This window comes from Lepidothrix coronata, unplaced genomic scaffold, assembly GCF_001604755.1.
Source record: "Lepidothrix coronata isolate B3197 unplaced genomic scaffold, Lepidothrix_coronata-1.0 Scaffold19, whole genome shotgun sequence".
NCBI classification, from domain to species: Eukaryota; Metazoa; Chordata; class Aves; order Passeriformes; family Pipridae; genus Lepidothrix; species Lepidothrix coronata.
The window spans coordinates 7,310,996-7,335,745 of NW_016690199.1; the positions used below are offsets into that span (position 1 = coordinate 7,310,996).

Genomic DNA, 24,750 nt, shown 5'->3' on the forward strand with positions numbered 1-24,750 from the left:
CGGAGCGCCCGGGAACGGGGGGGCGGCCGCCGCGTAGTTGTTTTGCCCGGGGTAAGTTGACCGATCCCTGCGGAGGCTTCGCTTGGAGCGGGCAGCGTTTGGCTCCCGGATAACCTGTCGCCCCCAGGCCCCGGGCAGGGGGGGCGCCTTTTTTTTTTCCCTTCCCCCCCCCCCACCTCTTTTGGTTTGTGGTTTCTTTTTATTATTATTATTATTATGATGGGGTCTGTGGGGAAGCAGAATTTCCAGTCCGGCGTTGCTCTTCTTCCTTGTCCAAAGCTCAACGGAGAACTATAATATTTCTTCCCCGAGATGCTGCAGTGAATTTTAGTTCCAGGAAATCAGGCGAACGAAATAATCCCAATAACCCGAACCATTTGTTATCCAGTGAGAGCAAAAGCAGTCTAGGCACAGATGATGGCAAAAAATTCCTTGGAAGGGTCTAAAGAAGACCTGAGCAAAATTTCAGAAGAGGAGATGCTGAGATGGAGCAAGGAGGAGCTGGTGAAAAGACTAAGGAAAGTGGAGAATGAAAAGATGAACTTAATGGTGGAACACGGCAACTTGATGAAAGACGTGAACCGCCGGCTGCAGCTTCACCTGCACGAGATCCGCGGGCTGAAGGAGGTGAACCAGAAGTTGCAGGACGACAACCAGGAGCTACGGGAGCTCTGCTGCTTCTTGGACGACGACCGGCAAAAAGGCAAGAAGCTGTCAAGGGAATGGCAGCGCTTCGGGAGGCACACGGCCAGCGTAATGTGGAAGGAGGTGGGCATGTACCAGCAGAAGCTGAAGGACCTGGAGGCAAGGCAGGAGACCCTCCTGCGGGAGAACGTGGAGCTGAAGGAGATGGTGCTGATGCTGGACGAGGAGCGGAGCGGGGCCGGCTCGCGGAGCTCCATCGACAGCCAGGCCAGCCTGACCAACCTCAACGGCGGCTCGGCCACCAGGGACGTGGGGGACGGGAGCAGCACCTCCAGCACGGGCAGCGCGGGCAGCCCCGACCACCATCACCACCACCTCCACCACCACAAGGCCGGCGACAGCAAGGCCGGGGCCATGCGGAGGTCTATGGATGACCTGTCCACGCCCCTTCACCACCGGAGCATCCCGAACGGCCTCAATGGTGAGCTCCTGCCCCCCTTCCCCCTGCCCCGCTGTCCTGGCGCCCCCTCCCCCTGCCTGTCCGGTCCCCCTTGGCGGCGGGGTGAGGGACTCCGGAGAAGAGGGGTCCTCGCCATTCCCAACCCTACTCATCCTTGGTGACCTCTTTGGTAGCCCCGGGGGCCGGGGAGGGGCACCTGTGGGGGTGATGTGTGTGTGGTGGTGCCCCTTGACTGGTGTTATCAATGTCCTGGGTTGAGGGTTGGAGCCTCTTTTATCTGCAGGGTTGGTGTTTTGTTTTGTTTGTTTGTTTTGCGTTTCTTTTTTGACAAAAACCAGCCTGAGTTTTCAGGGTTAAATAAACACTGATTGTGTTCCCACTCTTCCTCCTCTCTCTCCCCCTTTAAATATTTTGGTTTACGTTTAGCTTGTTTGATAACATCGATAAAGAGCCTGGGATGAGATTTTGGAAGCATCTGATGAAAGTGCAGGTCTGTCCCACAGAGCATCACCTGTTAGCTCCACGGGCTCTTAGGGCAGGCTGGCTGTGTTGTGCTTAGCAGTTTTAGAGAGGTGCAACTGTGGCTTTCACCCAGCTCCGCTTCAGAAAGAGGAGTTTTGTTTGTACAGAAGAGGTTACTCTCGAAGGGACGCTGTACTCACAATTTTGTTGAGGCTCGTCATTAAAGTTAGAAACAAGCTCCACAGTGAAATCGTGCCAAGCCTCCTCTGGCAGTTCATAGTCAAACAAAGTTTCTCCTGTTGTCTAATAGTCATCAGGCATTAAAATAATAATATTGAAATGTCTTTAAAATGGAGATTTTTTTCTCTTTTGAAACCAATAAGACCAAATACTTGACTTCTAGAAGGAGTAATTTATCCAAGAAGGTTCAATAGGAATCAATCCAGACACCAATCTAATAAATTCTTGTATATAAGACTTTTTTTCATGTTCTTAAACCTCTTGTCCAACCACAGAGGACTATTTTCTGATTGGGGTGTCCTTTTCCCTCCTCCAAGCACGGGGAGTGGAATGAAGCCCCAGAGTTTGGCTTTGATTGATGTCAGCAGTGGATGTGTTTACCAGATAACCATGCTTTCAGCTCCCAGAGCTTTTGGTGGTCCTTTTTTTTTTTTTTTTTGATTTATGGCAAGTCTTTATGTCCCAAGAGATCTGAGAGCATGCAGGTTTGATCAACTCAGCTCACAGGTACTGTGTTCATCCATGAATTTGCTGTTTGTGGTCCTGTTGCTGCAGCTGTGTCTCAACTCATAGCTGGAGACATTCTGGCCACCTCACACAGTAGTCAGGGATTGCTGGTTTCAGGGATGATCCAGTCACCAGATGGTGCAGGGTACAGCAAGCATCTTTAAATGTTTGGTGTGGAATTTTTTTAATCTCTCTCTTCTAGTGCTGTATAAATCAGAAGTATCTGGTTTGTAAATCTACAGATAGCTTCTGCTTCTGATGTGACTCGATTTTATTTTCCTAAAGCATTGCTCTCCACAAAGACAATGTGGAGAGCACATGGCAGTTATTGAATGTGTTATTACTGTTTTGGGACAGAAGGGCTTCACAGTTCTGGTTTGTGAACCTTAGACCATGTCCCTTTTAGGTATTGATAACTTACTAGGACAAAGCTAGTTGAATTAATCTGTTAACCCGGGGCTCTGGAGTACATAAGGCATCGCCACAGCCTCAGAGCTGTCCCTTAAACCCGGGGTGAGGCACTGTGGGATGCTTCACCTGGGATTCAAAGTCATCCCTGTCTGCACAAAGAGGAACGACTCTGCTTGCAGAGCTCGGTCCTCACTGCCCTTCTCAAACACTGTATGTGGGACTGTGCCCAGCAGTATCATTTGGAGGGGACTGAGAGCTGAGTCTCATGTCCTACCCTATGTAGGGTAAGTGTAGGGAGGGATGTCAGAGCATCTGCACGTGCATGTTTCCGTGCCTGCCTTTACATCTCTTCTCATGGAAGAGATGGGCTCGAGGAATATGGGCTCGAGTATTTCAGGCGTAATCTTAGGTTTTAGTGACTCCTGATTCTGGGGTCCCTGTGGAAGGTGGTTTCTGTGAGAAGTACTGAAACTCTTTCCTTCGAACCTGTGCAACTTCATTTCTGAGGGTGCAACGGATATGATCAGCACTTTTAAAGCTAATAATCCTTGTAAAGATGCAGACAAGCCTGATCTCTCCACTTAGGTAGTGAAGCTGCAAAATTACTTGAATAGTTGTCATTCTCAGATAGCATCGGTATTCAGCAAGGCCATTTCCCTGGCTGTGCCTTTGGAAGTGCCTCTCAATACATATGCAAATGCAGGGCTTATCAGGCCCCTTTTTTGACTGACAGCAAGTAGTCTGGGAGGGTTGCTTGCCTGGGACCAAGCAACAATTCCGTTAAGCCTATGACAATGTGGAGGAGCAGGGCAGGAGCAAGTGAACGTGGAAAACAACCTCGATGTGTCAGGTGGGTGGTGAAGCTGTCACGGAGCAGCCCCACAGTGAGCATCCTGCTGTGTCTCCTGGTCCTGTCCCTGCCATCTGTGTGTGCAACCTAGATCTCAGCCTTTTTGTACTCTTTCTGTGGTGATTTTTTTTTCTTCAGGCATAAAACTGAAGGAAGTCAGAGGAAAAATGGACTTTCATTTTTAGGTTGTAAACTTGGGTCTGGTTTGTTATTGTCTCATGCCTTTAAAGCACTGGAGAACTAACTGGTGGGTAAAACAGACACTGCCTGGCCAGCTCAGCTAACACCAAAATAAACAACCCTGTGTATTTTCTTAGGGATAGGAGGTGGATCAGAAAGGGACACATGGCAGAATTCAGCATCTGTAGTAAGAACACAGTAGGAGCCTTGGACAGCTGGTGGGAGCAAGGTTGCTACTTGTGGGCTGCTTGCTAGAGCACTTTTGCTTATGGAAAAGCTGGAAAGTCCCGAAATTGGAAGCTGGAAAGTCCAGAACTGTGCTGCCCCTGCTAGTAGTATCCACCGAGCTTCACTTGTTAGTGCTTTTCTGGAGGAGTCAGGAGTATAGAGGCTGTTACAGCACTTCTAGGAAGGTTGCTTTTTAGTGAAATCTTAGCGAGCAAAGGTGGGTTAAATGTTTCTCATTTTCTGTTCAGCAGTCCTTTGGAAGTGAGTTGTTAAACTAGGGGTTGATTTATTGGACCCAGTGACCCACCTCAGTGTGAGGTGATGAACTCTAGATTTGTAAGGTAAATTCAGTATAAATGGCGTAAGTGTAAAAAGCAAAACCAACCCAACTGGTGATCCACCTTTGCTTCATTTTTCTGAAGTCTGTTTACTTTTATAAATTGAATTTTGGAAGCTGATGATTAGTTATTCACTCATGGAAGATAAGATAATAAGTATAACATAGTGTGAAAATGGCTAATATTAGATGACACATGTAATCTTGTGCAGCTCTGGATATTCTGCTGAGAGCCAAGAGGAAGTCTGCTTGGTCTGAAAGTAAGTAGTATGTCCATTCTCTGTATGTGCTGGGACCTGGGCTGTGGGACAGGGGCATCTCCAAGCTGTGTGATGGAACTGGCCAGCTGCATGTGTATTGATATGATACAGTTCTCCTAAACCAAACCACAGATCTAGGACAAAAATTGAGGGACAGTCACTGTGTGTACTTGTGAGTGCTTTGGCTTTCCTTTATATGCATGGTGTGAGTCTGTGTGCATGCACAGTCTTTCTGCCCATCCAGCTTTAGACAGCCATACTGAAGGGACTGCCTGATTCCTGACAGAATTAGGTTTTAAAAAAAAGAATAATATGAAAAAAAAAAGCATTGGGTGATATTAACATGACTTGGGGGAAGAAAAAAGCCCTCAGGTACCATAGGATATGTCTTTGGATTGTGAGGTATATGGGAACATTGGGAGGAGTGACTCAAAGCTCCCTGAGGCTAGGGCAAGGGCTTCTACTGGTTTTAGCCTTATCTAGATCTGACTGGGACAACTGTTTATCCATCTGCAAGCCTGGAGGCATACAGACTGGCTAACTAGTGATGTACCTGGGAGAAAATCCTGTGCATGCAGGCAAAACTTTCAGGCTTTAGTTTTATATTTTATATTTCAGCTGAATTTTGTCATTAGATCTTCTGAAACTCTTTACTCTGGGTTCCCAAAATGGACCGGGTGGTTTTCAGTGTATCTGACTTTATTCCAGTTAGATGAAATGTTAATGCTCTTTTTTTAATGAGCTTTTTTGTTCATTGTTTTGTTTTGTTTTTATAAATTATTAAAAACATCAACACTTAAAAAGTAGTCAGAGAAGCCTGGAAGGAATCTGGGGGTACAAGCAGAGAGCCTGTAGTAGTAGACACATTAATCTATGGCCTCTTGCTGCTGTCTTCTCCAGTGAAAGAAGAACGGTCTCTCTGCGTGAGGAGGTGGGAAGATCTCTATTTCTATTGATTCCCACTTGTAAATGTCCACATATTTACCTAGGGGGTACGATATATTGCAGTTAAAATGGTGGCAAAGAGAAATGACTGTTCCCCCTTGTGGGTTGGTATTGATTGGTCATGCAGCTACCCTGTACTTATTTCTCCTCTTCTTCTCACACCCTTTCAGCCAAAATACTTTGGTTTTATTAGTGTATTAAGAATCAATATACATATTATTTACTATGATGTATTAATGAGGCCTTTGAGATGAGAAGATGCAGGGGCAGAAGCAAAGGGTGAAATATCTCCAATATAGATTTTAACATCTGTATTCCCTTGGGCTTCCTTTATCGGCCGTGTGGAGAAAGGCACTTTGGTGTCATGATTTATGTCAACTATGTCTGCTTTAAAGAGAGAAGAATTGCATGCTGGTTGTGCTCTTTCTCTCTGATGCTCTGAAGGAAGCCTGGCCAGCTTGTTCATATGCAACCATCTAAAGTCAGATGAGATTAGTCCTTTTACAGGTGTTATGGTGACCATTGCTCACGCTTCCACTACAGCTGTGCTAGCTCTGGGGAAGGAGAGGAAAGCACCTTTCTCAGCAGCACTCAGATGTCACTCCCTTACAGTCCTCACACTGTGTGGGCACAGCAGCCCAAGTCAGAGAAAGTCCTGTTCTCTGTCAGGAGGCCTCTCAGAACTCAGTGGCTCCTGCCAAACTGAAGCAGGTGTTTGTCTACTTGACCAGTTATTATCTTTCTTATATCAAGAACATTGCTTTAGTTTCTTTTTTTAATACTGCTGTATTTAACCTGTTGTTATTTTTGGTGCTGTAGGCTGTTACATACAGATTCCTTGTGATTAAGCCAGGAAATCTGCCCTGGGATGGTACACTAGATAGATGTAAGACCTCTGTAGAAACAACTGTTTCCATCTCTGCTGTAAGTTCAGTGAATTCTGCTAATCGACTTATCAATGCTGAGGTCTCAAACATGAAGGGTACAGCTTGAGTTTCTTGTAGCCAGTGGTCATTGGCCACTAATTCAAAGGGCTTCTGTACAGAGCTTTGTATGAGGCAATTTTGTCATTGCCTATTCCTGCCTTCTTGTTAGGGCACTGCCTGTGTGCCAGCCTGCTTGGCTCTCAAACTTCAACTTAACTGGTGTCCCTGAAAACAAGGCTCAGGATGCTTAAACTAAATTTGGGCCATATCTGGAAATATATTCTCCATGGTAGTGTGTTCTAATTTTGTTTTCTTCTTTCAATTTTCTATGGAGATATCTTGTTCTCAGCTCTCCTGTTGAAGGAAAAAACTTGTATTGATTAAAAGACAATTTTCTATGGGCCTGTGATAGAATTATCCATTTACTCTTGTCAAGAGCAATCAAAATAAGGGAAGTAAACTGTGTTGGTTACATGTAAATGATTTGGTCCTCTGGAGGCATTTCATCAAATAAAGCTGAGGATCAAATTAAATGGTGATCTAATTAAGTGGCAGGCATGGCAACCCAAAATGCAGCCCTGGCAGGTGTTACACTCGATGTACGTGCGGAGATGAGGGGCACGAATACCAACACTAACAGAAGCATTGCCTCTGAAAGCTGAAGGATTAATGCTTTTGTGGAGACAAGGCTGACCACATCCATGCAACCTGAGTGATACTGGAGGCCCACCCTGGGAGGCACTGGGCTTTTTATCTGCTCGAACATGGCTGTGGACTTGCTTGGATCTGACAGAGACATATCCATGGCAAGGTCTGCTGATGTTGTTCCCTCAGGCTGCCCTTGTGGCATCCTTCTCTACTGGGGCTGCCCTTTGGAGATGCTCTGGGAGCAGCAGGATAGACAGTGGCTGATCTCACTGGTAGGTGAGATGGAGGTGAGGTGCTTAAAGTGGCAAAAATTTCTGGTATATATCAGGTGTGGAGTGAGGCAAATGAAAAAAATCGAAGCCCATTTAAAATACAGTTAAAATGCTTGATCCCAGAAGGCTGAAGTTCTTTCCATGCTCACACCTAGGTCTTAATGCATCCCACTGCAAAACACATGACATTGCTCGCCTGGAACAGGGAAGGTTTGGGGACTGCACATCCAGTTTTCCTGCGAATTAGCTGCAACTGGCTGGGTTTGCTTCTGCATTCTGTATTTTTAACCTGACTTTTTGTCTGCCAGCCAGAATTCATCCTGCCCTGTCGCCAAATGTCATCATCCCCTTGTGGTTAACTTGCTGCAATTCATGAAACACTTGGCTGCCATAAATAGTTATGTGCAGAGGTTCCTCCGCACGCGGAGCGGGCAGAACCGCGCAGGCAGTGCTGCTAGGCACTCGCACACGAACATGTCCACCAAGAGAAAGTTGACCCACTTCTGCAAATAGATAACTCCTGGCAGAAAAAGTAACACTGTCTCAGAGAATCTATCTTCCCCTTGCCTACTGAATTGTGAAGCAAAAAGCAAGCCAGCTCCATCTTCTGAATTAGCGGTGATGTGAGCACAGTACTCCCCATTGAAACCAGAGTGTGTAAATCAGCCCTTGATCTGAGGAGGTCTTAAAATGGCCACAATTCGTTTGTGATTTTTTTTTCTCAATATAATGAGTGCTTTTGTTAGTGAATGAGGTGCATGGAGTTCAGGACTTAGCTGCTTTTAGGCATTAGGAAACATTTATCACCATGGCAATTGAGGGCTGCTGTACAGGTTATTTTGAACACTTTTCTTGTGACTCATGTCTGGACCGAGACCATTTATGCCAGGTTACTTTAGCCCCTGTGCATACACATATATATACTATTCCTTCCCTTGGATTTGATTCTTGCCTTGCTATTTGCCTCTTTCAGGAAGCTCATTGCTTGTACTGACTTACATCTCCAAGCAGTGGTTGTGGTGCCAAGTGTTCACCTTGCTCAGAGGCTCTCCTGTAAAGGGTCTTTGTGACAGATACTCCTTTGAAGTAGATTACACGTTAGTTTTGATTGGATTTGAGACTTCACGGATCTTGCAGAGAGATTGAAGCAATCCTAAACCTCATATGAGTTATCATCTGCTTGGGATCTCCTACAGGCTTGTAGGATGGGATGTCTCCTGTTTGCCTGGGGTGGCTGTGGTGGGAGGGCTGTCTGTAGTAGAGGGAGCGCCGTTGGTGAGTGTCGGGCTTATGGCATCAGGGCTTTGGCCAGCTGTGAACTGCAGTCGCAGGGGTGACACGCTAGCTGTCTTCTGTGGTTGTGTCAACCCTGGCTCTCTGGCAGAATTAGTTCAATCAAAGCTGGAGTGCTCTGAAAAGCCCTTCAGACTTTGCTCCATCCCCCAGCTCTGTGCAGTGACACTCAGGGCCGCATGCTGCTGCTTTTCCCACCATTTCATCCCCAGACTCCTCTCCTGCTGGGATTTCATTCATGTACAAGAAGGTCAGTGGCATTTGAATGCCTGTGGGAGATGGAAGATGAAGTGTGTGGAGCAAATGGGTGGAGCAGGGCTCAGTCTAGGAAGCAAGAGGAGATACTTTGCTGCTGTTTCAAACCATCTCCAGGGCAGTAACATGCTCCAGGGCTGCCTATGCCTGGGGGTTTGGTAGCCGTGTCTTACCCACCCCTGCCTTCCCAGGACACTGGAATAAGACCCTGTGGTGCTGAGGGCCCTGCTCTGATGTGGCAGGGAGAGCTGCAGAGCAGGTGCCTCTCTGTCCCTATGCTGCAGAAGACCCGTGGAGAGGAAAGTAGAGCAGTAAAACCAAACCATTGTTTTAGAAAAGAAGAAGTAAGCCTTACAGCATTTCCAGTCCCCCAAGCTTAATATTTCTATGGAAACCAGTGCAGGAGGAGGCTTACTGTCAGTCTCTGATCTAGTGGGGTTGACTAGATTTAAAAAATGTTTGTCCTTCCCCACATCTTCCCTCCTGAATCATCTGAAGACAGGTTGCTGCATATCACAGATGCAAGATTCCTGGTTTCTGACTCTTGGTTAAGCACTAAGCAGTCTCTGGAGTGTTGGCATCCATCTTTCATCTGCAGTTTTTTCCTTGCTAAAGCACATTTCATTCACTATATGACACTTATTGATAATGCCTTGTCCTATAAATGCCAATCCTGTGACACTATGCTCCTTGAAGGATGGCTGTGACTTTGTATCAGCCTGTGGACTGTTCAGTGGTGTGGTACATCTCAGTGCCCAGTGAAGTTACTGTGGGACACTGTTGGACTTGAATGAGATTAAAACTTGGACATTTTACACTCGCTTTGGTATTTTTTTCAAAGGAGATCCATGGTGTCTTTAATCTCCAACAATGGACATAATCTGGCCTGTTTCAGTAATAGTTTGCTTGATTTTTGTGTTGCCAGAGGACTACCACTGGTTATATACATGCAGCAATTTACCCCCCACCCCGTTTTTCTTATTAGTAGGATCTAATAGAAAAGGTTCCAGGACAACCTACATAAAAGTCCACTGTTTTATGGCAGAGTAGCGTTGTCAGATGCTAGCAGAGTATCAGTACTAAAAAATAACTGATTTTGGTTGATGCTGAATCTTTTCCAGTTCCTAACAAAGGTGTTAAGAAAATCTTATTTTTATGTACAGTCTTAACTATTGTGATGCACAATATTCTTTTGTCTTCCTGGTTTTCTTTTCTTATCTCCCTTATTGGGATTTTCAGTCTCATATTTATCTATTTCCCAGCAGCTGAATATAACTTTGATCTATGCTTTGGATCTGTGGAGCTTTTAATCCCTTTCCACTGAGTTAAAAGCTTGTTTGCTGTTGAATGTGATACGTAGTTATAGGTTATATGATCTTCACCAGTGGTTCGTGCATTGCTCAGGGATGGCATATTGTGAAAAACTCTGATAAAATGTTCCCTTGTCCATTTTCCTGACTGCAGCTGAAACCCAGCATGGGAATGAGTCACTTGTTCAGTCCCGGTCAGGCTGCTGATACACCTGTCCTTTGCTGTTACAAGTACCTATGTACTCGCTTGCTTTATTTCAATTATTCATTCATTTCTTTGTGATGTTTATTTTTGAGGCTACAAACCAGTTGAGTATTTCAGTCAGTGCAGCAGCTTTTCTGTCTTCCAATTCTGATAGCATTTACAGTGTTTTCTTTTTTCATCCTCTTAGCACCTTTTAAAAGATAGGGATCAATTTTTAAAGCCTATGTGTTTATTCCTCCTTGATGTCCTGAAACACAATAATATATGCCTTATTTGTGGAGATCTCCTCTTCTGGAGTGGCTGCAATTTCCACCTCAGGAACAATAATGATATCTGCAGCTCAGTCCTCCAGGCCATGTGGATGTAGCAGCACGTGTGTGACTGTATTCAACTGTCTTCTGAAAGTTGTTCTTTTTGAGTTTTTGGTGTAGCTGTTTGCTTCTGGATTCTGAGCAGTTTATTTGGAGGTCTCCCATGCTTGTCTCCTGGCCTCTTGTAATAAAATGCAGTCCTCTTTTTATTACATCAGTTAGGGCTGTATTGTTTTAGGTGTAATCTTTAAAAAAACAAAAGGATGGATAGTTCTGCAGATGAGAGCACTGAACTGGGACTCAGATTTGGAGTGCTTTCTCTTTGTTACATGGATTTCTGCTGTAATCTTAGCTAAATTATGTAATCTGTGGTTCTCTTTTTATACAACCAGGATAATATATTTCCTTTATCTTCTCCAAGTTTCTTGTGGTTCATTGGGTCATTTATAACATGCTCATACAATGCTCAACAGAATTAGATCCTTACCTCAAATGAGGCCTCTCACCATTGCTATGATACCAATGATAACAAGCAACACAGGTTTTGAATTATACTGAACTAACAAGGAAAGAGAAGCCTTTATAGTAACTCTGCACATTTCTAATTCCCAGTTTTGGAGTTGCTTCAAATCCTGTTTCAGCTTTACTGGGACAAAGGCACTTTACATTTTGGGTTGCTTCTCCCTGTATTGTATCTACTTCTTGGGACCATGGGATGATGAAGCATGAACTGTCTCTAGCCAACTGTAAGAAACAGAAACTTGTCAAATAATAATTCCCCCAAATGAGAAGACAAAGAGCAAAATTAGATAAAGAGCAGTGTTTGCCTCTCTACAGACACAGAAAAGTGTAGAAAGATACTGCTGTCACAGCAACAGGTTACGTCGATATCTTTCGGAGACTGGGCACAGCATTTGTTGTTATTTCAGCTCATCCCATCTGTGTTGCCCAGTTGAATATCATATTATATATGTGTATTTAAAATGCTGTTTCTCTGTCAGCCTAGTGCAGTTTTGGCTGAGGTGAAGAATCACAGCTGTGAAGCTGAGGGGTCCTTCTTGTCATGTTGCTCCCCATGTCACTGCAAAGCAGTGGTGTCCTTGCCATAATTGCTGAAGATACCCTTCCCCATTCCAATTAAATTCTTACCTGATCCCTTGATTGCTCTATTTCTGATGCCAATAATTTGGTAACTCCTAACGAACCCTGACTGAAAAGTCATTTGAGTCACTCTGGGGTGTGAACCCAGAGTTTCTTAACCACAGGGGCTTTTATTTCCATTTGTGTGGTGGAATTGGTAGGGAGGATCTTTTGTCAGCGTATCACTGATGCTTTAGGAGGGTGACAAGACTGCAGTAACTCTTTCTAGGCAATTATGTATGAAAGGTTGTCAGTATGAGTAGTATGGGAAGTTAAAAGCCTTAATTTTCATTTGGAATTGAAGCCCTAATGACTTCCCACTCCCACAGCTCATAAAGACCTTGTTTCAACCTCAAGTTGACCAAGAAAAAAAAGGGGAGGGGGGCTTTTTTATTGCAGACTTTTTTGTGTAGAATTTGTGTAGAATTTTTATGAAAAAGCAGATTTATGAGTCACTGTTCTTTGTCTAAAAGATAATTACTGGAGTAAGAACCTCAGAAAAGTGACATTTTGTGGCTTTGCCACTAGCCATGCAGTGTGAGCTTTCGCTTTCTCTCTTTTCAGTTAGTTAAATTAAACAACATCTCAGTTTGAAAGGACTAATTATATTCCTGTTTGTTATTTGCCTTATACACTAAATATTTTTTCTGTGTAAAGCTAAACAGCAGAAAGGGGAAGAGAAAGGATCACCCCAAATGAGTGCTGCCTAATTACTTTAAATGATGAGTGTAGATCCTATGGGGTTAAGTGGATTGTTGTATTCAGTCACATCCATCACTGACAGCATAGTAAGGAAGAGAAACTGGACCACACAAATCCTTTCTTTAACCCCAGGAACACAATTAAGTTCCTCTGGAAATTTGTTCTTTTAAAAACTCAACCCTCTAAACACTGGTGTCATTTAATCTGTGCTCAAATGTAAAGCTATGTATTTATCCACTTCTGTGTGCTTTGTTGTTGTTTTTTTATTTCCCTAGAAGTAAAGTAGCATTTTGTAACTCAACAGCATCTTCTCCCTAATGCAAATGAAAGCTGAGGGCAGGAGTGTGGGTAGAGGTGGCATGTGCAGGTCACATCCTGCTTTGGGTCTGTAGCAGCAGATCAAGGGCTTGCACAATGGCAAGTGGTCCAGAGCATCTTTGTCTTTGAGGATCCACCTGGGATACCTGAAGGGCATCTTCTGTTCAGAGGACAGGTGCTTAGCATTTTCAGAGTATTAAGTATTCTGAGAGTGATTCAGATTGCTCTTGGAATTGGCTGAGGTGACTAGCTAATTTTCTTGGCCATGGGGCTGTGTTCTTGACAAAGTGTCAGTCCAGAGCTGTAAATGCCCTCTGTCTGTAACAGCATAGGTCCAACAAGTTTTCTGATCACACAGCTGTGGAGACAAGTCTGCTCAGAGACCTGCAAGATGAGGAATGGATCATGGAAACAGCAATTGATGCAGTTGTTGGAGAGGCCTCTATTTTTCCTTTCAGCCTGCTACAATATCTTGGCCAGGCTGGACAGAGTAGGTTTCCGATGGAAAATCTGCTGTCCTGTCCTTCATTCTGCCTTATTTGGATAAAAATTACAAGACTCTCATTTTTTGATTTTTTTTTATTTGGCAGCTCAAAGTGAAACGAGCACAATATTTTTGAGAAAGGCTTGGAACTGCCCCTGTAAAAAAAAAAATGTTTAAATAGTGAAACTCCCTGACTGTTTTATGTCCAAGGATGGTGATATTTGAATTTGACCTTTTCTTAAAGGTGAGATTTCATATCTGGATCTAAACCAAAACTGTGTCAAACAAAAGGGACAGAGTTCTTCTGCTAAAAATGACATCTGTAGAGGTGGAGGGAAGGGCTGGGCAGCATGGAGTGTGTGACCTGCCATGGGGAGCCATGGAGGTGCTTACATCCTGGGGCTGCTGCAGGAGGGTAGAGAGCAAGAGTGTAGTTGGGGGGAGAACTTCTGACAAGCTGAGAGGAAGCTCCCATGCAGCCCTTGTGCTGAGCTGGGGGGGAACATGTTTTCACAGTGTGTGAGTGGGCAGCAAGAGATGCCTGCCTAGCTCAAGATGGAGTTGGAGATCACTGCAAAGGGATACAGCAGCAGCCTGAAGGAGGAGATGGAGTAAATCAGTCCAGAGATGTGGTTTGAGAACTAGCTGTTATTTTTAACAGCTGATTTTGTTGAACTGGATTGAACTCCCTCCAGCTCAGCATTGATGATGGTGCCTGGAGCTATAAAGATTGTGTTTTGATCAGCAAGTGAAAAGGAAGTCTACCACTAGTTATGAATACATTTTCAAAATTACAAGCGCAGGAGATCTCAGAATAATAATGGGCAGAAAAAGTTGCCTGAAGGAACCAGTTTCCTCGATAAATGCTGGAAGAGGTGTAGACCTGAACTTTGCACTCCTTCCCATATCAGCTTCTTAAAAATGTGCAAACAGATCTAGAATCTGAGTTTTGAACCTGCTAAAATCCTGAGTAGACATAATGCAATATGGCAGGAAAACCAATGATAGAGTTTTGAAGATGCAAATTAAATGGTTCAGTTGTAGTTGTGTGGGATGTATGAGGGGAAAAAAAGGGCACGTGTGTCCTGTGCTGCCTGTTGTTGACCCAGTTGGTTATTCAGTGATGAATTCTGATCTGTATGTTTCGAATGACAGATCTGGGTTCTGAAGTGCTTATGATTAGATTAAGACAGTGTAGTAAACCTTAATGGTGCATGAAAAGCTACTGCTGGATTTGCAGTAATACGTACTTTTCTGCCTTAGAACAGCATGAATAATACTTTATGGTTGTATAACTCCTTCCAGACAAGGAGTCTAGGAGTGCTTTGTAAACGCTAATGAGTTTGGCCTCATAGCATATTTATAAGTCTGAGAAGTAGCATTATTCCCCTTTTTTATAGTTTAGATGTTGACTAGCCTAAGTGTGCAAAGAGCAGGCAGCAGAGCTTTCATGTGCCGACCCTCAGTCCTGGACCTTATCTGCAGGACTTGGTAGGCTTCCTAAGTGTATCTGAGGCATGCCCAGAAATTTACTGCAGATTCATTCCAGCAAAAGGGTTGTTTTTTTTGCAAACCTCTGAGTGTCCTTTGTAAAGCATAAAGCATTGTAATTATTTGATGATAATTTCTTGCTCGCCTTTTTGTTCTACAGCAACAGAGATCGAAACTAATCCTCTACTGGAATGAAATCAGTTTGGGCATTATGAATATCGTTTCCTTGCCCAGAACAAAGAGACTTAGCTGAAGTGAATGCAAACTTCTGTTATCTTTACATGGGAGTTGCAGGTGGGTAAGGAATGTGAGGTCAGCAGGATTGAGAGCAGATAATTGCCCATGTCAAAGGGCAGTGAGAGTGATGCCTGTGAAAAACGCCTTGCAAAGTAGGTGGGATTAGGCCCTGCAATAGGCATACAGAGATTTTTCCCTAGCAGCTTCTTCAGATGTTCATCCCAGAATGTCTGCATTATTTGTACAGATTTATGTAGTAGGACGTTCTGCAACGTGAGCATTGTGTGGATCGTAGATAAATTTTGTAAATATTTTGTGTGTGAATTCAGTGTTTGGTGGCAACTGCTGAAAAGACAGTTCTAGAGGGAGAAGTCCCTCTTTAGCTGTAGGATAAGCATACACAAGCAGACATTTCACATACTGCTTTCACATTCCTGACCTGAAAAACTGCTTCCAAATCTCAGTGCTTTTTCAAGGACTGAAAGACCACTGAGGATCCCAACAAAGAGCATAAAGCTCTAGGTGTGGAGGTGGTGATCTTCATGATGTGGTTGTTAGAATTAGTGGCATTTCTGGTGTCAGATCTTGGAATCATAGAATAGTCTGAGTTGGAAGGGACCTTTAGAGGTCATCTAGTCCAAACCCCCTGCAATGAGCTTCTACCAGATCAGGTTGCTCAAAGCTCAATCCAAGATGACCTTGAATGTTTCCAGGAGTGGGGCATCCACCACCTCTCTGGGCAACCTGTGCCAGTGTTTCACCCCCTCATTATAAAAAATGTCTTCCTTAGATCTAATCTAAATCTGCCCTCTTTTAATTTAAAACTATTATCATTATCCCTTGTTGTATCGGAACAGGAGCTACTAAAAATTTTGTCTCCATCTGTCTTATAAGTCCTCTTTAGGTACTGAAAGGCTGCAATAAGGTCTCCTAGGAGCCTTCTCTTCTCCAGGCTGAACCAACCCCAAGTATCTCAGCCTTACCTCTTGGAAAGGTGTTCCAGCTGTCTGATCATTTTTGTGTCTCTCCTCTGGACCTGCTCCAGTGGGTCCATGTCTTCCCTTTGTGAAATTGTGTTCAGTGTGTTACTATACTTCAGACCTTTGTCTCACTGAATTAAATGCCATTAAAACAGTTGCCTGTTCCATATGACTGTACTGTGTTTTTAGTCTGATTCTGGTATATTAAATGCTATATTGGCATGTGACCTTTTTCCTTATCTGGCTACTTCTGGAACGCAGCTTAGCCTTAGCTCTTCAGCACGAGAACAAAAGCTTTTCTGAAATGCTGTTTGCTCATGGCTACAAATAGCAAACTTCAGGTGATTAGCAAGAGGTTTTGGCAAGTCATGCAGATACACGGGGTATTTCAGTGTGTGACGTGGCATCCTTTCAGAGCTGGGGCAGGAGCATCCTGTAGAGAGGCTCTTAGTTGACTGTGCAGTGCTTAATCTTTCTAATACACCCTATAATGTGTAGTGGAAGATCTAGATAATGCAAGAAAACAGTTATTTATCTGGGATTAACCTACATAAGACATTACATTGAGCAGAAACTAGGCCAGAATACCATTCAGTCTGATGAGGAGCAGCTGAAGGACCTGGGGTTTTTTAGCCTGGAGAAAAGGAGGCTGAGAGGGAACATTATAGCTCTCTACCACTACCTGAAAGGAGGTTGGAGTAAAGTGGAATTTGGTCTCTTCTCCTAAGTAACAAGCAATAGGACCAGACTAAATGACCTCAAGTTGCACCAATAGAGGTTTAGATTGGATATTAAAAAAAATTTCTTCACCAAAAGGATTGTCAGGCATTGGAACAGGCTGCCCAGGGAAGTGGTTGAGTCACTATCCCTAGAGGTATTTAAGACTGGTAGATGTGGCACTTAGGGGCATGATTTAGTGATGGACTTGGCAGTGCTGGGTTAATGGTTGGACTTGATGATCTTTGAGGGTCTATTCCAACGCAAATGATTCAATAATTCTAACTCTGTGGATTGCACTGCGATACAGCTTATGAAGTCAAAGGAGCCTTTGTAGTTCCTTCAGTGAGTGGACTTTGGGCTCTGGATTTTGCCTTAGTGAACCCTTTGTACCCCTTGACTTAGCTTAGTACTATGGTCTGTGTGTACTGGTGTTCTTGTTTTAGTTTAAAAAAGAAAAAAAAAATCAACTTCAGCCCTCCAAGCACACAAGCAAACACACCAGATTAGCAGAGTGCAATTAATATCACATTTGTAACAAACTCTCAGGTTGGCTGGTTATCAGTACCTCCCTGTGAAAAACAACCTGCCTGCTTTTCTGAATCCCTGCTCTACTAGTCGTGCACAAGGCATTTTCCTGATAATTTTTTATGGTAGGAGCTACAGAGGAATCCTTGGTGAATAGGAGATTTATACTTGGCTATTCCATTGCTGCTCATTACCATACGATGTTTCATTGAATGCAATTATATGTATGCCTCTATTCTTTAAAGTCCAGAAAGGTTACACAAAATTACTATCATCTTCTGCTCAGCAGAGCCTCATGAAGAGGCACTTTCCCATGTGACAGATGGGGTTTGTGGGTGGTTTTGTCCCTGGTAGGCCTGGATGTGTGAGGAAGGTGGGTTTTGGCTGTTAGCAGGACTAACAGCCTGCTGTGTTAGTGCTGAAGTTAGTGCTGAAGTTAGTGCTGTTAACTGCCTGCTGTGTTGTGCTGAAGGTGTCTCAGAAGTTTTGCTTAACTTTGCCTGAGCTCTCAAGACATTTGCACTGCAGAACTGACCTGGTCTTATACGCTGTTGGGAAGACCCTTGTAATTCCTACAGGTCTTAGAGGACAAGTAGGTCTTTCCTCTTTATGAATTTAGTGTAGCGTATTCATTACACCGTCTGAAGATCAGAATATTCTCTGACATTAGAAGGATGATTTAGAGTTTCATTAGCTGATATCTTTCACCTAGTTTCTTTGGCACATATTTTACTGTTTGTTGCCGTTATCTGCTATATTTTTATTCAGAAAAAATTCTCATTAAATCAAAATAATTTCTTTCCCTTTTGGAAATCAATTCAATGTAAACTCTTCTCAAAACTGTGACTTATAGCAATGGGATCTGCTAGGTATTTTATTTACAATAGAAATTTTGGGAGACACCCTGACTGCACTGAGCTCTGTGGCAAAACTTCACTTTGAAAGGACTAGGATTTCACTTCTTTTTTTTCTGTTTGTCCATAATTTTCGTTCTTGGCTAGTGAGTATTACATCTTTAATGATTTCACTTCGACGTGGCTTTTAGAAACCACGACCTTTTTTGTCCACGGTCAAGCCCCGCGTTGCTGCACCCTTGTGCTCTGAGACCTCATTCATAAACATCTCTCCAAACACGGCTCTTTATCCCGTGTCCGGGGATGCGAGAGAATCCCAAACAATAGCGAGGCTGAGACAAAAGCGGGCATTGTGGAGGGGGCGCCAGGGCGGGAGTGCCGAGGGGCCCGGGAGCCTCGCCGGGCTGGGACTATTGTGCCCGTAATTGGATTTCTGCTGGTGGTGGCCAGTCGGTGGGAGCGGGACCCACCGGGACAGGCAGGCCCGCTGCAACAAACCTGGCAGTGATTGGAGGAGGCAGATGACCTTTAAAGTCCGTGTTGTTGAGCGAGACCTAATACGGCACAAATGCACCAGGTTGCAACTTTATTAGTGATTAGACACAGAGATAAGCCTCAGCACATTGCCTAATCTGCAGAGTCTAATTCCAGGCATTGAAGCCAGGGATGCTGATGCAGAGCAAGCGCCTGTTCAGACCGAGTGAGCTGGCGTGACTGTAGACAGTGTGATAGGGAGTTTCTGGATGAGCTGGGTCTGGGGCAGGGTCTGATCATCCCCTGCTGTGGGGATGCTGGGGCAGAGAGGCAGGCACTGAAAGTATGGAACTGAGGACAGAGTCATACAATTGGTGATTTTTAAACCCAGCTTAACTTCTGCAATGATCAGAAGTGTATTTGCATTGAGCAAAGATTGCTCATTCCTGACAAAAATAAAGGTGCAGGCTACTGCCCAAAGTGACTTGGAGTATTTAAGGGGGAAACAAACTCTTCCATATTTCAATTTTTCCATCTGAGGCTGTACCCGGGTGCTCTGGAGCTATTTTGAGGTTTTTTTCATCTGCTTTTAGACTGAGTTTCCTTTCCTATGATCCAGGGTTGGATCCAGATGGGTTTGCCTGTGGTGATTGACCTATGCTGGATGTATTAGGCTGTGGCTGAATCCTAGTTACGTGTCTGCATGAATGGTGGTGGAAAATGTTAGAGATTGAAAGCAAAGATAATTCGCCACTGGCCAAAGGCTAAGATAGCACAGCAAGTATGATGCTGTGGCATACTCTGTTATTTGATTTCCTCCAAGGACGGCTTTTTGAGAAGCTTCAGCCTCATGGCATGCTACAGAGGCCTGCTGCCTGGTGTCATCCCTTAAACACCATGTGGGAGCCTCCAGTTGGATTGTATACAGATCTTGGGCTGTGTTACAAATACATGCATGGAAGTGTTTGGCAGATTCACTCTGCAAATCTAGACAAGCCCATGCAACCCTAACTTGTAAATCCATGGCTTGGAAATCTGCCTCTGAGAGCCACTGCAAACTCTCTTGTCCTGGACACTCTTAGGTGACATCTGCCTTGTATTCAGACCCATCTAGACAAGTACACAAATATGATCTAAGAAACCAGCTTGCTAATAGCCACACCCTCTAAACTTTGTTGTTCAGAGGAGCTGTTTTTGACCTTTATTTGGGCAAACTGGTATTAAACTAATCCCACCCAGTCTCTGCAGTGACAGAGTGACCTATTTCTTTTTAATCTTGTAAAATTATGTTGTTAAAGTTACTGCATCTCACTGCTTTTGACCCTTGCCTCCAGGCAAAACCTGTTTGGGATTCCCGCTTCTCCAGTTTTTCTCTTAGCCCTTCATAACTGTGTTTTGACTTGTATTTTGGAACACCTGGCTCTATATTTGGGGCTGAAAAGGGGTGAGAAGCTTCATTTGCTGTAAGAGAAGTATCACTGGGCTAATATTTACCTCCAAGAGGTGTCAGGCCACACAAATTGCCTAGGAGAACCCAAAACCTCGTCTTTGTGATGTTAAATTCATCAGTTGCTTATGGGGGAATTCAGAGATGTTAAGTTCTCTGATGGCTGGTTCAGAACTGGAAAGTGACCTGGCCAAGGCCAAGCTGTGGGTAAGACCTTGGTAGGTCCCAGGTCAGAGTCCTGTCCCTGGAAGAGCAGTTTGTTGTGCTGCTGGGTCAACTTCCCTGTGGTTTTGCATTGTTTTCCCTTTTATCGCCTAGCCAGGGCTTGTTGTTGGTCTTTTGCCTCCAGAGTTTTGGAGAAGAGCCACTGACTTCCCCTTCTGTTCAAGGCAGCTCTGCACTAACTAGTCCTCTCCTCTGGCTAAAAAAGTGTCAGTCAGGAGAGGAAGTTTCTATTGCTTTTAGCAAATGTGCGTGCTTTGCTCCAGAGCAATGTTACTGCTGCCATAGACACCTCCTGTGCCATGGCTTCTGCTGGAGCTGATTAGAACAGGATTGCACCTAAAGCCTTAAGAGAAGCCTAAAGCCTTCTGCATCAGAAGAGGGGAACTTCTTGTTTCTTCTATTGTCTTAGAAGGTAGTGGTGTGACTTCTTCCCACTCACTTCCGTGGCAGTAAGGACAGCACAAACAAAACATATTTGAGATAATTTGTATTTACCTTGTGAGAGAGCATTTGTGTCTGGGGAGGAGGCTTATTGGGCAGTGGGCTCTTCACCACCTGCCAGCATCTCTTTTCTCTGCTGTGCAGCCCTTACCCACCCGAGACCAGGGCTCCCAGGCACCTCCCGGGCACCTCGGGGATGGGGGAATACTTTGTTCACTAATCTCCAGACAGTGTGGCCTTAGTTAAATAAATCCATGCCTATAGGCAGCTTTCTGTGCTTCATTATAATACTAATTCAGTTGAATTCCTAATTAGAGACCAGTGGTTTTGTGTGGGTATTGGAAGTCGGTGTAACTTTCTTAGGATGCAGGAATCATCCACTGAAAGCTTCTTTGGGGACAGATGCTGAAACAAGATCGGAATTAAAAAAAAGATGTCTGTAGAATAAAACATATATTTTAAATGTGTTATAAAGCTGGTGTATTACTTCTGATCAGCCAGGGTTGGGAATTGTTATTTTAGTTGACTTTTATTTTTTTTGACTTTTTAAAGATGTCATTAGATGAAGAGATACCTCTGCCCTGAAATAGTAGGGTGGACAGTTTTCAAGCCCAAGTCCAGTGTTACTTCTTTGGGTTAGGTGAGAGGACTGCTTCAGATAATTTGAATTAAGATTAAATGAAAACAAGTTTCAAGAGACAGAGAGAATCCAAAGCCAGCCTTGCCCGACCCCTCAATATCTGTGGCAAAATCCAAGCAATATTCATCTTTGACTATTCAGGGTTAGATATGTCCAGAACAATCAGAATGATGATAAATTATAGCCCATGTATTTTATATTTGTAAATTGGAAGAGGTAATCTGTCCACACTGCACTGTGTTCTGATCTCTTCCATTTATATAGGCTCTTCTGTTTGAAAGGGCTGCGTTGCAAGGGTTTAATTCAGGGAGTGTTTGTGCATGTGTTTTTTTGTTGGTGTTGCACTCTATCATTGCTCTAATGGATCTCTGGAGGGATGTGATACAATAGTTAATGCCAGCTATGCTGTTAAGTAATAGCTCTTTCAGGAAGGAAGTGAGGAATAATTTATGTACAGGAAAACAGGGCAGGTATACAGAGAACAATAAAAATAGATAAGCTGTGATTTCATTAGAACAGTTGAGCCAAAAGTGGCTTGGGTTCTATGATGCCTGCTGATGCTCTCCTGCATGCTGCCAGCAGGGACAGCTCCATGAGCATAGATGGCTGATGGCTGGAGCTCCAGGGGCTTGAACACTCAGGAGGACACAGTGGGGAGTGGGACAAAGCCTCGAGTTGTTCGGCCACTGGCAAACTCGTGCATCCAGCTGCCCAAATGCAGCGTCCCTGCATTTGCAGATGGACTACCAAAATCCTGTACTGGTCAGGATTTTGTGAGGGAGAGGGTGTTACCCCTAAGTACAATTTCGTTGTGAGGGTCACTGGTAGACCTTGTTTATACAGAGAATGGATTATAAACTGTGACCTGCCTTTTGATTGTACCGATAAGCTCACTCTTATCTAAATAGATTTGTGCATTAGCGTACTTAATTATCTGCTGGACACTCTCAACTTTTGTTTGGATAGCCTTCCTTTTGTATTTAAAGGTAAATAAATACTGATCGAGTAGATTGGGCTCCATCTGGGCTATGGGGCTGAACAGGAGTCTGTCCTGTGGCTGTGCTCCGATGAGCTCCTCAAATAAACAGAGACCATCTCAAGGGCTACTGGGAGAAGTCCCCCACTGCTAATTTTAAAAGAAACCTATAAATCAAAAGCATATCACTCTCCGTCCTCCCTTTAGCATTTCACTTTTGGGGCGGGTTTACTTTTGCAGTGCACAGCTGAAATGGCAGCTTTTGATTACTCTTTGCCTTTAGTCACAGAGATGTATTATTTAAGTGTAAATACATTCACATGTGAAGTGGTGTCCTGTGTCTAAGCTGTTAGGAAGTGAGCACTCTTTGTCTTGTCAAAGAAACTTCTTACCCTTTCTGCAGGCTTCACCTGAACATCCCCTTTCTTTCCCCTGGGACCCCCTCCCTCTCTCCTGTTTTCACATGTGTGGTGGGACCCTTCCCAAAGCCTCTCAAACAGAGAATACATGAAAGCAAAGAAATCCCAGTCGCATTCTTCTAAAGAAACAGACCACCTATGTGATGGGGCACCTGGGCACACAGGTCAGCAGTATATTTTGAGAATGTGGATTACCTGTGATGGGGCTGCAGTTTGCATTCCCCTGTGACGGGGTGGGGTAATGCTATCTGGTACCTCTGGCTATGACACCGCTATCGCTTTTCTACTAAAGTTCAGATGGTAATTTTAAACCATGGGAAAAAGTTTTTTCTCTTTGAAGAGCATTGTTAGTCACTTGAAGTCTCCCCCCCTGTTCCTTCACCGAGTGCATCAGCCCTTGATTAGATTGCAGGGAGCCTACAATTCTGCAGGTGGTGTGGGAGGGGGCTGCCCACTGCTGGGGTGAATGCAGGGGGCAGAGGGAACTGGCATCGTTTTTCTTCTGGGTCTGACTCTTGTGGGTGTGCTGGCCTGTGTTTGTGAGGGCAGGAATGCAACAGACACTTTTGAGTTATTCTCAGATCAAATTAGCCAGCATTTCAGAAGAGGACTTTTACAAATTCACAAATTACAGTTAAGTCAGGAAAATACTAATTGCCTGCAATTTTCCTGCCACCCCTTCTCACCTCTCAGAGTATCTGTGTTCCCTCACTGAATAATATTCCACCTTTCTGGAAATGTAGTTCAAATGTCTGCATATTTCAATGGAAGTGTCATTACAGGAAAAATGTTTAGTGTCTTATGTACTGCCAGGTGTTATTGGCACAGGGGGATAATCTGCACTTTAACAGTTCGTTGGCTTAATAAAGAAGTGAAAATGATGCCTGGTATCTTAAGGTCGGTTGTTTTTTTTTTTTTAAATAAAAAAGCTATCCCTGATCTCTTAGGAACAACGCACATTCACTCTAAAGTACTTACCTTTTAACAGCACTGTCTTTTTTTTCCTCAGTGCTGAGATGAGGGAGATCTGATAATGCAATCCAGGGTGGAAAACCTTGAAAACTTGAGCTGTCAATATATAACACAACATATTGTGTTGCATTAAAAGATAAGGCTACAAAGGTGTGGTGTGCTTTTTTTTGTGGGTTTTTCTTTTCTAGAGGCAAGAGGTGGGTTTGACAAAGTTGAGGGGGGGAGGGAGGGGGCCTGGGAGGGGCAAATTTGTTGCTGGTGGAATTGCACCATGATGAATGCATGCTACCAGGCCATAGATCCCTTTTTAGATGTTAGAAATATAAGGTCTCTCCTAGAAGCTGATAAGTGATGGTAGGAAGCAACTCTTGAGATTAATGTAGTGTCGTTTTGAAGCTTTCTACCTTTTTTTTCTGAGCTCCTGGGAACAGTTTCCACCGAACACCTCTCCAGTCCCAGGGAGGGTAAGGAAATCCCCGCCTGCAGCCTGGTGTGTGCCAGGCGTGGTGCTTACCCTTATGGTAAAAACAAACCTCCAAAACCCCAACAAAACTAGAGCTTGTGCCACTTCAAAGGAAAGGCAGGGCTACAGGGAAGGGTATGCCAAGAATCTGACCCTGGGAGCACAAAGCCAAAAGGGCAGCGGCAGGAGCTGGTTATTACGGCCATCCCGGTGTGGCAGCACTTAAAGCTGTTTGTTCAGTTGCTGTTTAATTAAAAGCTGGGGTGATTGCTGCCACACAGTTATTTATTTATTTGTGCTGGTAGAAGTGCTTTTCTTTAGGAAAGTTTATGTTTCTGGAAGGGATGTGGCTTGAGTGTTGAAGAAGGGTTGTTGCCTTTCTGGAGAATAACTTGTGGCATTGCCTGCTCTCCAAGGGCCTTGGTCCCATCTTCTTTGGTGGGCTTGCTCCGGTAATAATCCCACAGCTACAACACCAACAGTAATCTTGTTAAACT

General features: G+C 44.1%; 1 protein-coding gene across 2 annotated transcripts in view; it reads left to right on the forward strand.

Annotated features, from left to right (window-relative positions):
- The first annotated feature begins 20 nt into the window (after positions 1-20).
- CCDC85C (coiled-coil domain containing 85C) overlaps positions 21-24,750 on the forward strand; it is a 110,777-nt gene continuing 86,047 nt past the window's right edge. For both annotated transcript variants that reach the window (XM_017807568.1, XM_017807569.1), the window contains exon 1: positions 21-1,126. In XM_017807568.1, coding sequence (XP_017663057.1) covers positions 415-1,126 — 712 coding nt within the window. In that variant the 5' untranslated portion in view covers positions 21-414. The remainder of the gene's footprint in view (positions 1,127-24,750) is intronic.